The 14423-nt window shown below is 37.5% G+C and overlaps 1 protein-coding gene across 1 annotated transcript in view; it reads left to right on the top strand.

The window, feature by feature from the left end:
- Col19a1 (collagen type XIX alpha 1 chain) overlaps positions 1-14423 on the top strand; it is a 332428-nt gene that overhangs the window by 284598 nt on the left and 33407 nt on the right. Inside the window, exons 36-40 of the mRNA XM_045156777.1 lie at positions 2815-2859; positions 5044-5094; positions 5211-5255; positions 5676-5702; positions 10590-10643. Of these exons, the coding sequence (XP_045012712.1) occupies positions 2815-2859; positions 5044-5094; positions 5211-5255; positions 5676-5702; positions 10590-10643 (222 nt within the window). The remainder of the gene's footprint in view (positions 1-2814; positions 2860-5043; positions 5095-5210; positions 5256-5675; positions 5703-10589; positions 10644-14423) is intronic.

The raw sequence follows: 14423 nt of genomic DNA, 5'->3' as shown, positions 1-14423 counted from the left end.
GTGAGTGGAGCCAGCCTCTGAAGGGGTCCAAGTAGATTGCTTTGTACCAGGGAGTTCCAGTCACAAGTATACTCTAGGATTGTTCAGCCTTCAATAACCAAACACTAGACATTGAATGATTCATAAACAGCATCTGTTCTGAAAGGTTCCTAACCAAAGAACTAGCAGTTTGGTGGCTGGTAGGAACTTTTTTTGTTGTTCACAAGGCAATTTCTAGGTGTGTTATCAGCAGAATTCAGGGGCAACTAAGCTTTCTTGGGCTTTTATAAGGGTACTAATCCTACTTATGAAAGTTTTACCATATGACCTAATCTTTCAGAGGCCCTACCTTCTACTTCATCCTATGAATTTTGGGGTACAGGACACAGAAACTTGACCAAGATCAGGCTTCCTTGCTTCAGACACCTTGCTGGCTGTCAGGACATAGTACAATAATCAAACAGCTTGTTGAGACACTCTGAGATTGCAGTCTCTAGAACATCATAGGGGAATTCACTAAGGAACATGCTTCCTGGGTAGGCCAGTGTATTTATAAGTTATTTTCTTAATGCTGTGACAAAATATCTCACAAAAGCTACTTATGGAAAGAAGGGAGGGAAGTAGGGAAAGAAGGGGGGATGGAGGAAGGAAGAAAGAATGGGTTTATTTTGGGTCACAGATTGCGAGTTCAGCACATCATGATGGGGAAGTCATGGGCGCAGGAACATATGGCAGCTGGTTACATTGCCTCCACACTCAGAAAGCAGGGAGAGATGAACATCAGTCCTCAGCTTTTCTGTTCCTTTTTATTCAGCCTAGGAGTCCAGCCCATGTGATAGTGACACCCTCAGTCAGGATGGGTCTTCCCTGCTCTGTTAAACCTTTCTGGAAACACATTCATCAACACACCCAAGTATGCATGTTGCCGTGGTGATTCTAAATCCCATCAAGTTGACAGTGAAGATTCACCATCATGGCTGTCAATTAGACTATTGCAGTGCTGAGGTCGGGAGGACTAGGAGCAGAGTTGTGAGGAAGGAAGACTGCACAGGCTTTCCTGGTTTAAGATCTAACACAGCATTCCAATGTTAGTCCAGGCAAAGCTAACAAGTAAGTGATTAAGGAAATAGAATCAAGGATCCACGTGAGCCACTTAAGTATCTTCAAAACATTTGTCAGAAGAGAAGTTTCCTGACCCAAATGAACCATAATGGCATCAAGGGGGAAAAAAAAAAATTCCTCCAGAAATTAAAGGAAACAACGTACTTATTCTAGAGACCTTCAGCACATTTTCTTTTGTCTGTTAATATCCTGAGAAGCTTGCCCAGTCCCACCAGCCTTTTTTCTCTGTTCTCATTGGAAATTATTCAGTCATAAACTGGCTTTTGAAGTTAATAGGAATTCCACACTGAGATGAGCTTAGGGCTACAAATTAGAATGAAAATATGACTTTTAATTATGCCAGAGGGAAAAAAAGAAGCCTTTTCAATAGGCACATATTGTTTGTTGACACATGAAAACTATGACAGAATTCTCTGAAGGGCACTGTGAGCGGTCAGCAGATCAGGATGTGTATGAGGGAGGCAGACTCCATCAAAGCAGTTTGAGAAAGGCTATAACATCCTTGCTCAGCTTCATGCATTCTCAGATTCATTGTGTGATAAACTTCATAGTTTATATTTCATTGAGAAATATACAGTTTTATAATGTTTCCCTTGTTACCAGAAAAGTGGCTAAGTATTGGAATTAAATCATCAATCAATTTTGGAAATGGACTTAACATCTCTTAAAAGGCCCAAGAGGGCATTATATTTTAGTCCATTATTTTTTGTTTGTTTGTTTTTTGAGGTAGGTTTTGCTATAGCCCAAGGTGACCTGGAAATCACTATGTTGTCTCTGGGTGGTCTTGAACTCACAACAGTCCTCATACCTCTGCTTACTGAGTTCTGGGATTGGGGTGAAAGGCCACCATACCCAGCTGGATTGTATTTTTTAGTTAACCGTTCATTGCTACTTTCCCTAAAAGAGCAGGAGTTAAAAGATAATATGAGGTTATTTAAGAAGCAATTATAGCAGCAACTTTACAAACTAAAGGGACAACAGTAACTGTTTATATGGGCCAAAAACTGTTTTATATTTTCAACTTTCAATTTGAATGCATTTTTTAAACTTCCATTTTCAATTTGTATCTTCTGTCAGCAAAACTCTAAGGCTGTTTAAATCGTATAGACCATTTCCCTTAAGTAGTTTTATACCAGCCACTTCCATTCAACAGGACATGTCTGACTTGGTTATATTTGATATTAACAAAAAAAAAAAAAAAAGAAGAAGAAATTTTTCCTCCTGCAGACACAATTCCAGAAGTAATTTTATACTTTGGTTAAATTACTTCAATGCTCCTTCTGGTTCTCAAGAGCTGTAAGTAGTACCAATAAGGCTTAAAAAGGGGGAGAAAACTAATTGAGACAGCGACAACCCCAGAGTCCACAACCTGCTCATATGAGCCCCATGAATGCATGAAAGGAGAAATTCCCCAGCTGTACTCACAGCCCAGACCAGGATCACCAGGCTGGTCTGGCTCCATTGAAAATCAGCTTCATCCCCTAAAAGCCCACCCAGCAAGAATCTGGATGGACATGAAGAAAAGTATTCACCTTTCCTGGGGTGTAGAAATATATTTTTACTAGGCTAAAGAGAAAGCTAAGCAGAATAACACTATTAAAGGCAGAAACAAAATGTCAAATCACAGTGGTTACACAAAATGGTTCTTTGAGGTTTATAAAGTTGGAGTAGAAATGTCTAAGCCACTGATTTTGGCCTATGTACCTCCTGCAGGGCAGCGAGGGACCTCCTGGAAAACCTGGACCACCTGGGCCACCTGTGAGTTGTTTTAGATTTCAAACTTAATCCTCGTGTTTACTTATGACTTAGAGCACTCAAGGGTAAGATTACATTCAGATACTTCCAATAATAAGTCTTCAGAATTTCGTGTGTGTGTGTGTGTGTGTTTGTACGCATGTACAATCAATGCAGCACTGGGGACACCTATTTTGTTCCCTCCTTTGTCCAGCCAAAGTCTGCAGTGCGCAGATTTGTATAGTAGGGGCTTCCTTTCCATGAAGTTGGCATGTATTATGCACCTGGAGTACCACTTTCTGCCCAGGGAATACACGGAGCATCATTTGACCTGCAAAAGCCTCCTTCTCAGAGAATAAAGGCCCTTGAGCTGGGGAGATATCTCAGTGGACAATGGATAATACTCTTAGTGCATAAACATGAGTACCTGACTTTGGCTCTCCAGACCCATTTAAATGTCAGATGCTAGAATCTCAGTATGCCTATAGAGAAGATGAGAAGCAAACAGGAGAATTTTCTGCAGCTTGTAGAGCAGCTTCCTGGAAAACACAACAGTGAGAGAAGTTGTCCTCTAATCTCTACATGCATGCCCCTCTCAATACACCAAAAATAAAGAAAAAGAGCTTACAAAAAACTTGTTTCTGACAATGAAAGTTATTGTATGTGTGTGTATGTGTGTGTATTACATATAATGCAATTGCAATTTGTAATTATAACTAGTATACAGGATGAATATATTCTAAGTAAATATGTCATGCACCCAGTGAACAAGATATAGAAGAGTAATGGATATTTTATGCTGGTAATTGACAAATACATACTCTGTCTAGGAGGCTATGGAGACAAAAGGCGCCTCTTTCTGTGGCAAGTCTGCCCTCATGTGGGGCCATGTTCAAATCGCAGCAGAGCTCAAGTCCAAGTTTATCATTCTTTTGTACACCACCTCTTAGGAATTCAAGATGCCAAATTCAACAGAGAATGTACAGTGTCTAGCATGACTTTCTGAAAAGAGCACATTACATGAAGAGAGCAGGTGCACACAGACGAAACCATTCATCTGTTTCTTTCTCTCTTGGCAAGAATTCTAAAATATTTTCCTTGCCCCAGTGAAAGAACAGAAAATATATCATGAGATTATGAAAGGGGCCTACGATTTTAAGGCAAACTAAAGAAATCTTTCTCCTGCCTCTGAATTCTTTAAACTATTTCCTTTGCCAAAACAGATTACTTATCCCTGAGAAACTTCCTCAGACGTGTTCTCCATCTCTTCAGAACTTTGCATTCTAACATACAGCATGTGTTCAGCCACTGGAAGGAATAATAAAGAACAAATGGAGAAGGCATTTTCTTCCATCTCCACTGTTTTCAAGATGTGTGCAAATTGCATTCACTGAGCATCACTGCCCACCACTGTCCCAAAGCGGTGAAAGGATGAATGGCTTCTTCAGTTGCCATCGAAATGTGAAAAATTACCAAAAAAAAAAAAAAAGGGAGCACAGATTTAGTTATTGTTTTTAAGTATCATTACCCTTTTTTATAGTTTCCAAACTAAAATTTCATGTTTTTTTCCCAAATACTAAACTGTGTATTTTAGAACTGTACAATGAATTCTTTTTAAGTGTTGGTTACTTGAGGACTTAATATCCACATTCTTTTTTATGATTATAATAAGACATTCCTGCTCCCTATTGTTTTCAGGATATTTTTGAAGAAACATCCACACAGAGTCAAGAATGAAGTCATTTTCCCATTTACCTTAATCGCTTTACTGTGAAGAGACACTGCAGTAGCTAAATTGTTCCCTCTGCACATCTTCATCAGTACTGCCACATGATAGCCTGAGGTCAGCAGGTGGTAAACACAGCAAATTGGCAATTCAGAAACTGAATTTTAATGAGCAAATAATATTTTCATCTGAATGCATTAACGTCTCATCTGTCAAACCTGACCATTACTCAAACCCAGCTGAAAGCATCCACGTGCTCCAGAAGCTACTCCTGTGTCTCTTCATTTCTTTCTTCATGTGCTGTCATGAGGAGCAACACATGTAAAAATTAAGATATGGCACTTACTGTTTTAAACTCACACTCAAAAATAGAATAGAAAAAAAAAACCAAAATTAGAACATGAATAATGCCATTTAACACAGTGATTAAAGTTTAAAATGCTAAATATTAGAGTAATTCTGCAACTTCTTTCTTCCCCCAGGGTGCACCATTCAATGAAGGAAATGGCATGAGCAGCTTGTATAAAATCCAGGTATTTCCGTTTGCAAATATTTAGAGTCATTTTCCAATTATAGTTTGCTGTATGTTCTCCTTACTTGTTCTTTCTTTCCTTTTTTTTTTTTTTTTTTTTTTCCCCTTTGGATCAAGGGAGGCATGAGTGTTCCCAGTTATCCAGGGCCACCTGGTCCTCCTGTGAGTATGGCTGTTTCTCTTTAAGTGCTAGGTGGTAGTGATGGGGAGGGAGGAAAAAAAAGAAACGAGAAATTCTCATGTTCACAAAAATATGCATGTTATAAATATATGTAAACTTTACAGCAAGAGGAAATATGTTAAAACCAATAACAATAAAATTAAGAAAATATTCAAAGTCACTAAATGGAAAATGTTATTGTCAGGGAAATATCACTTTTTAATTATAAATATAAGAACCAAATCAACATCCAAACAATCATGTTCTTGGAAGGTGCATCAACTTATGTTTCTTAATCTTTAAATCCAAACCATGGCAAAAGCAAAACATTCTTACATTTATTCTAGTGTGCTGAACAAAAGCTCATTGTAGTCTGTGCTTTAGTCACTTTTTAAACATGACTTTCTATGATGTTCTTCCAGGGCCCAAAAGGTGATCCTGGCCCAGTGGTATGTATGTTCCCATGTTTTGTGTCATGTAGAAAAAGGGTCTTAGTTAACATTTGAAAGAGGGACCAGGCAAATATGGACTCAGGTGTGCAGCAGAGGTCAGAGACAGCTAGCAGGAAACGGAAGCAAAGCCAGCCACGTATTCTTTAAGATGAATTTGTCCTAATGCTGTCAGTACTTGTTCCCTCAGCGTGTTTTAAAAATCATTTGGGGGGCTGGAGAGATGGCTTAGTGGTTAAGCGCTTGCCTGTGAAGTCTAAGGACCCCGGTTTGAGGCTCGATTCTCCAGGACCCACATTAGCCAGATGCACAACGGGGCACACGTGTCTGGAGTCCATTTGCAGTGGCCAGAGGCCCTGGCGTGCCCATTCTGTCTCTCTGTTTCTCTCTCTCTCTCTCTCTCTCTCTCTCATCTGCTTCTTTCTCTCTCTCTCTGTCTCTTGCCTTCAAATAAATAAACATAAACAAAAAAAATTTTGAAAAATCATTCTGGGGCTGGAGAAATGGATCAGTGCTTGCCTGTGAAGCCTAAGGACCCAGGTTCAATTCCCCAGTTCCTACATAAGCCAGATGCACAAGGTGGCACTTTTGTCTGAAGTCTGTTTACAATGCGTAGAGGCCCTGGGTGTGCGCGTTCTTTATCTCAAAAGTGAATAAAAGCTAGGCATGGTGGTGCATACCTTTAACTCCAGCACTCAGGAGGCAGAAGTAAGAGGTAAGAAGATCACTGTGAGTTCAAGACCACCCTGAGACTATAGACTATATTGTGAAGTCCAGGTCAGCCTGGGCTAGAGCAAGATCCTACCTTGAAAAGCAAAGAAAAAAAAAAAAGAATGAATGAAAAGTTCATTCTATGATGTAGAAAGACACATAGAAAGTCCTTGATAAATGGAAGACTTCTTTACCAATAGCTTTCTTTTGATAATGGATTTAATTTTAAGTAGATTATGGAAGATGAATACTTACAGTTGAGAAATTCCTTAATATATTTGACATCTCAACAACAAAAAGGTGAAGGACTGTTTATTTATTTTGTGTGTATTGGGCAGTTATTCTGCAGGCAATAGAGGCTGTCACATATTAGGTGGGACAACAGGCCAACACTCAGCAAAGAAATAGCTTGCGTCTGCCAGCCGCCCAAGGATAATTGTTCACAGATTCCTTCTCCACTGTGGAGCCTTGCTGCTAAAATTCTGCCAAATTCAGTTAGACACCCTCTAGCCCTTGGCAAAATTTCCTGACATATTCTTTGCAAGAATATGTTCCATCCTTCAATTTTCATCTGTATATACTTTAACCTTTGAGTGTAGAATTTGAACGCCAGTGGATCTAACACTGAACCAAACTTCCAAACCACTTTCTGTTGCCATTCAAAAAACATGTAAAAGCCTTTTTATTATGCTAAACATTGGCAAAGCTCTATGAATAAATGTTGAAGCAGCAAATGAACAAACCAGGGAAAGTAACTTTTAATATCTAAATATACTTTTCAAAGAAATGTGTTAAAGACCTTAGTTTTTGTTAGTGTATATTAAATTATTAATGTATTCATTGTGTGTCCTTAAGGTAAAAGTAATAAATTAGTATTTGTTTGATAGTAGCTAGCTATTACCTAATTAAAAATCATGTATATATTTAGTACCCAAAGAATAAAATGGCTTATCTCAGAAGATAATTAATTCAACTAAGGAAAACTTTTCCCTGCAAAGGTTTACTTAGCAAATCTGTTATTACCATGCATTTTGTCTTGGATCCTGTGTCCTCCCAAAAGTTCAGGTTTTTAGTAAACTATTATATATAATTAATTTTGTTATTATATATTAAAAGTTAATTTGTTTTTTTCCTAAAAGTGTGATTTCAACTATAGTACTATATGCTGAACCTCAAATACATGACACAGAAGTTCCTTTGTTTTATAATTCATGTCATCTTTCTGGTGTAACTTTTAAATATTATTACATATGTTTTGTGTCATTTAGAACTAGATTGTTCATTCTTACTTCAATTTTCTTTTACTGTGTTATTACTATTTTATTTCTAGTCTTCCCTCCCCTTACACATGAAATAGCAACTCCTGAGTCATATGGGTGCACCTAGGCATTTAAGGAATTTTCTGGCATAGTCTTTGAAGTTATTATGTTAATTATTGCAGATTAAGGTAAGAATTTAATTTTTGGTTTTTTAAAGGCAAAGACTCACTGTATCCCAGGCTAACCTGGAGCTCATTCTGTAGCCCAGGCTGGCCTTGAATTTATAGTAATCTACTTTACATATAAGTCATCAAGCCTACCTTAAGGTGAGAACATTATTTTTTTAATTTTTATTTATTATTTATTTATTTGAGAGACAGGAAGAGGCAGAGAGACAGAGAGAGAATTGGCATGCCAGGGTCTTCAGCTACTGAAAATGAACTCCAAACACATGCACCACCTTGTGCATCTGGATTACATGGGTCTTGGGGAATTGAAATTGGGTCCTTTGTCTTTATAGTCAAGCTAATTAACTATTATGCCATTTCTCCAGCCCGAGAACATTCTTAAAGTATTATAACAAAGAATAAATTATAATTCACAGGTGCTAGAAGTAACTGGAAAAAAAATAAAGACATGTTTGAGTAAAATTTAAAGAGATGAGGCCTCATATTTCTTAACAGGCCCAGGAGAAAGACTAAAAGGAATTGAATAATGTTCTCTGCTTTTAGAGGTCTGAATTGAGTAAAATGCAACAACAGAAATATGAAATTAAATACTATGTTAACACTCAGACTTATCCTAGAAAAAAAACTGAAATTACTCATTTATTTATTTATTTATGAGAGAAGAAAGAGGCAGAAGGGAGAAAATGGGCACACCTGGGTGAACTCCAGATGCATGCACTTTCTTGTGCATCTGGCTTTATGTGGGTACTGGGGAATAGAACCTGGATCCTTTAGCTTGCTGGCAAGTGCCTTAACTGCTGAGCCATCTCTCCAGCCCCTCAAATTGCTCTTTTGGACCCTGTATCAACACTCTCATATAATCCTCCTCATCTCCCACCAGTTGCCCTGTGTGGAGAAAGAATGTTTCTTCAGGTCATAGAAATCCATCACAATGTAGAAAACTGTAAGACCCTTTTGAGGGGACAGGATAAGAGTATCCCTCTCGTATCCTTCATACCCCAAGATATTAAGTCAGTTTTGTGTCTCTGTGAAAAAAAATAGGATAAACAACTTGGAAGAGGAAATATTTATTTTAACTGTTTCTGAAGTTTCAGTTTATAGTTATCTTTTGTGCCTATGGTGAGGCAGAATTTCAAGGCAGGGAACACTTCATGGTGGTCAGACGCCAAAAGAGGGCTTGTTTTGTAAGAAAGCCCCTTCCCCAAAGTCCAGTAAGGTATGGATCCATAAAGGATTACTCCACTGATGAGGTCAGAGCTCTCGTAATCCAGTCACCTACCATGAGTCCCGCTTCTGAACTTCGAGAGGAGGGAGACACTCAAGATTCGAGACAAAATGCATACTAATAATTCTTTGAGTATTTAACATATAAATAATTTTCAATTAAATATTAGCTACTTTCAGACAAATATTAATTGCTTATTTCTTCTACACTAAGAAAGGACTACTGAAAATGTAAACAAGAGGCTGGAGAGATGGCTTAGCAGTTAAGGTGCTTCCCTGCAAACCTGAGGACCCAGGTTCTGTTCCCCAGTACCCATGTAAAGCCAGATGCACAAAGTGGCCCATACATCTGGAGTTTGCTTGCAGTGGCAGGAGGCCCTAATGCACTCATTCTCTATTACTCTCTCTGTCTACCTCTTTCTCTCTGTCTGTATCACCCTCAAATAAATAAATTTTAAAAAGAAAATGTAGACAAAGAATCAGACTACATTTCATTTGTTAGTAATTCAGGACCTTAGGCAGAGAATAAACATCCGAACATCTTTCCTGTTTTATTAGGATGATTGACAGGTTACATATCAGTGGGAATTTAAAAAAGTTTCTGAAGCATAAAATGTTCCAAGTCATATGCCCACTTGTGAAGTAGTCTGTAATAGGGACGTAAATAATAATAGATATGAGAGCCTGTCTAATAACTTTTATGTGTAAGAATACATTAAAGAGAATCTAATTTAAAAGCTCACTTTTGCATGTGATTTTCTTTTAAATAATCTACTCTCATAAGAAAATATTTGCAGTAAAAAATGTAATTCTTCAACAAGAAAATATCAGACAACTCCCACTATAATTCTTTCTTGAACAAAAGGAACTAATGTGTATTTATTCAAATTAGTAGCTCTAAATGTCTTTCTTGAAGACCTGCAGCATGGGTCCACACAATAGAATTCATAATTTTTAATGAAAATTACTTAGCCATCCTATTCCAATGCTTATCTGCTGAGTAATGACTTGGAATTCCTGGAAGTGCTGCTCTTGGGGGATCACCCTCTTTTTAAGCATTTCTGGTAATGGTTTATGCACTGTGGTCCAAGAGCTCCATCTTCATATATTCTTTAAAGTGTTAAATTTTATTATATGCTAAGCTGGAAAGCCCCAGGTACCTCACAAATTGGCAAATTTTATTAAAGTCCAGCCTCCCATTCTAATTGTCATGGAAATTGTAGTTGTTAATGACTGGAGGGACCCATTCTGATTAGATTCTTAATCAGAATAAGAATAATTAATCAGAAAACATATATCTCTCTGGAGAATGGCTTGATTCTCAAACTATTTTCATATTGCAAATGCAATAAAGCATTGTTTGAAAATGGAGGAAATCATTTACTTGCTAAATTACAAACTAATTAGGCAGTGTTAAAAGGAAAAGTTACTTGTGAACCAATACTTAGAAACATTTTGATCATTGCTTTTGTGGGTCTTTTTCTGCTGTTGTTCATATTTAACAGGGAGAACCAGGTGCAATGGGGTTGCCAGGCATAGAAGGATTTCCTGGTGAAAAGGTAAGCACTGGGGTTAAAAATGTGTCCATTCAACAGTCAGAAATGTATATAAAGTACCTACCATTGTGTTGTAACTTTTGTAGGCTTAGGGATAGATAAGGTAGCAAAACAGATGAAAACCTCTGTCCTCATGGAACTCACTTTAAGGAATACAGAAACTAAAAGAATAGACATAATTTAGAAAACCTAATCATTGTTATTGGGAGACACATGAATAGAAAGATAGAACAATCTAACAAGGATCAGGAAATCTCAGGTGAGGTGGGATTCATGCTTTTAAATACTGTGTCCAAAAAGACCAGATCTGAGTTTGAAATAGGAAGAGAGAATTAGCTAAGTCTCCAGTAACTTGCAGGAAACAGCAGATGTGAGAGCACTGAGGCAGAATTCCTATCAATTCCAGGGAGATCAGGGGAGCAGAGTGAGTTGAAGGGATGTCTTAGAGATGTAGTCTGAGAAGCTGAGAAGTGGATAGAGTGGGGCTAGGGTGAGAAGGCAGGGGAGAAAAGTGGCCTCATCAAAGTGGGCCTACTAGAGCATCTGTGCTCTGAAAACATTATTGTAGATTTGGTGGCAAGGGAAGTACAGAGATTGAAAGTAAGCCTCTCAACCTTGTCTAGTAATTTTATTAAATTATCTAGCAAACATGATTTACCTTGACGTGTGATGTATTAGAAAATAAATAAGCTTCCATTGCCCAACAGATAGCTGGATGAGCACTAGCAAAGAGGCTCATTAGCTATTATAAAGACTTTACTCTGAGTAAAATGCACAACCTTTAGGTGTTTCTGAGCAGAATGATAAGAGTTTGATGTTGGAGGGTGTTGTTATGACCTTTGCATTGCTGGGCCAACGCACTGGAGCAAAAGCAGTTGGTGGGAGAAGCATTTTTATTTTTACTTATAGTTTCAAGGAGAAGATTCATGATAGAAGAGAAAAAGCATGGCACGAGCAGAGGCTGGACATCACCTCTGCCACAGAACCACAGTAGATGGAAAATGGGAGAAAGAGGGTGAGCTGAGCTCTAGCAAAGGGAAGACATCATTGCAGTTAGCTAATCATTGCTGGCAGAAAGTGCCTGACCAAAATCAGCTTGTGAGAGGGAACTTGTTTATTTTGGATTACAAACTTGAGGAGAAGCTCCATGATGGTAGGGGAAACCATGACATGAGCAGAGGCGGGCCATAACCTCCTAGCCAACATCGGGTAGACAACAGCAGCAGAAGAGTGTGAAAAACACTGGCAAGGAGAAGCTGACTATAATGCCCATTAACTGGCTCCCAGCAATACACTTCCTCCAACAAGGCTCCAATTCCAAAATTACAATCAGCTGGGAACCAACCATTCAAACACAAGTTTGTGGAGGACAACTAATACAATGCACCACACTTACTCCAACAACACATCTCTTCTAGCAAGGCTCCACTTCTCAAACTGCCATTCACTTGGTACCAAGTGTTCAAAACACATGAGTTTATGGTGGGCAACTGAATCAATATACCACAGAAGGCAACAGTGGATGCAAGAGGGGCCATCCAGAAAACTGTTTGCCATCAGTGTCACAGGCAACTGACCATAGAAATATCAGAATGTTCCACTAGGAAGGCGAATGATGGGAGTGATTTTTGCAATATCTTTACCTAAGAAAAAAGTACATAACTTGAGAGTTTAAATGACATCTACATAGGCTGTTAGGTGTAAAAGCAGAGTGTAAGAGAGGTGTTGAGATATTGGTTTCATCTAAAAGCTGTTTTGTAATTGCTTGCATTTTCTCAGAGTTGGAATAAGCAAAATCACTCTCTGAGTTTGAAGGAGGAAAAAGAGTACGGGAATTTAAAGACAATGTCCTGTAGGGTAGAGAGGGAGTTCAGGAATCAGAGGAGTGTGATAGCTTGGTAATTCTTGGGGCTCCTCTGAGGCTCATGGTCACAAAGAAAGTCAGACCAGACATTAAAATTATGTGCAATTTACTCCCAGTTAGGTAAACACTTTCAGCTAAAGGCACAGAATAGTAGGGGAGTTTATTTAAACAATGCCTTAGTTTTCGCAAATGAGTACTGAATGCAACTATAGAGGGGAAAAGTTAATGGCATATACTAGACAGAGACAAAAACAAGTAACCAGGAAATTTAAACTACATACAAGACAAATAAGTCATCTAGGAAATGTAGGATAATGAAGTCTGTACCAGTGGAAAATCAGTTCTGGGATTCAGGTATCAAAGGAGTAAGTTTTCATGGGAAATGCTGGTTCAGAGTTGGAATGTATGCAACTGAGAATCAGGAGTACAGTTATTTTTTTATTGACTATTCTTCGGATGTAACTATGAATCTGAGGCAAGATAGGTAGGGAAGAAAGATTCAAGGAAATGAGAGTCTTCATCTTTAGAGGGCCTTTTAACATTGATCTTTATCAGATAAGTAAATGTTTTCACTGAATGAAAAAGTTCCAATATATCCAAGAAAAAAAAATGATAAATACCTATTTATATCCTTTGCCTGTTTTCCTTTTTAGATTTTAACCATAATTTGAAGTGTACTGTAATGCTTGCATACATGCATATGATGTATAATGGTCAATTCACAGCTATTATCATACCACCACCTTAAACATTTATCATTTCTTTATTTTGAGATTTAAAATCCACTTGTAGCCATTTTGAAATGAACAACACATAGCAACAACAATATTATCAACCACTGTCATTCGACTGGCAGACAAATTGTGAGAACTTCTAATTGTAACTTTACATTCTTGACCAACATCTCCCCGTCCCTCCCTCACACTGCACTCCCTTTTGTCTGCTGACCACTGTTAAATTATCTGTTTCCATGTAATCAATTGTTTTACATGAGTGAGATCATGCATTATTTATTTTTCCATTAGATGTTTTTCTTTGGACAGTGACTGCTTTATATGCTGAAGATATTGCTACCATCTCTGTGTTGGGATTTTTTTTACCCTAATTTGTGTTTGTCTTTCTCTTTTGTTAATCTTAATACCAGTACAACTTTACTTACACAAATCCAAAATTGTGTGGTTTTTGGTTTTGTTTTTACATCCTGTTTGTATTTTATACATAAAATAGTGCTTACTTTCATTTTCAACCAAGATCAGGTAGTCGCTAATAGATTCTAACTCTTTTATTATTCATATTTTCTTATTTTATGTATATCTATATGATTAAAATAGAATTAAGTTTTTCACATAAATACTCTAATAATTAGCTTCACTTGGGAGTAAAACTATCCCTTCTTTACTAAAATCCCATTGTGGATACTTTTCCATATGAGATTTATATTGAATTGGCATACTGCTTAACCTTATGCCATTACTCTGACATTGAAATTATTATAGTTTTATTATATACTTGAACATTATTATTGCTAGTATCTATTGTTCTTATGATGAGAATTCATCCTCTCATTTTCTCAAGTGAACTTTTGGAACTTTTGGTTAAATAGTAGTTGTGTAACAGTTACATTAGGTTCATAAATTAGTTTGAGTAGTGGCAATGGAATCTTTATAACACTTTTTTAACCTCCAAGAACAAGATGTTGCTCTTCATCAAATCTTCTTTTATGTTGGGTGGTTATGAGAGGTCTTTTAAAGATGTGTATTCTGCCCAATAGAATTGCAATTTTATTATCCCATATATAATCACTAGTGCTTTTAGCATCCTCAGCTGTATCTAAAACATCACATTGCGTCTGGAAAAGGAACTGAATCACTCTTTTTCAGAGCAATTAAAGGGATATTCTGACCAGTCCCATGGAGAGA

Source organism: Jaculus jaculus, chromosome 8 (genome assembly GCF_020740685.1).
Source record: "Jaculus jaculus isolate mJacJac1 chromosome 8, mJacJac1.mat.Y.cur, whole genome shotgun sequence".
Taxonomy (NCBI): domain Eukaryota; kingdom Metazoa; phylum Chordata; class Mammalia; order Rodentia; family Dipodidae; genus Jaculus; species Jaculus jaculus.
This window is presented reverse-complemented; position numbering and strand designations above follow the sequence as displayed.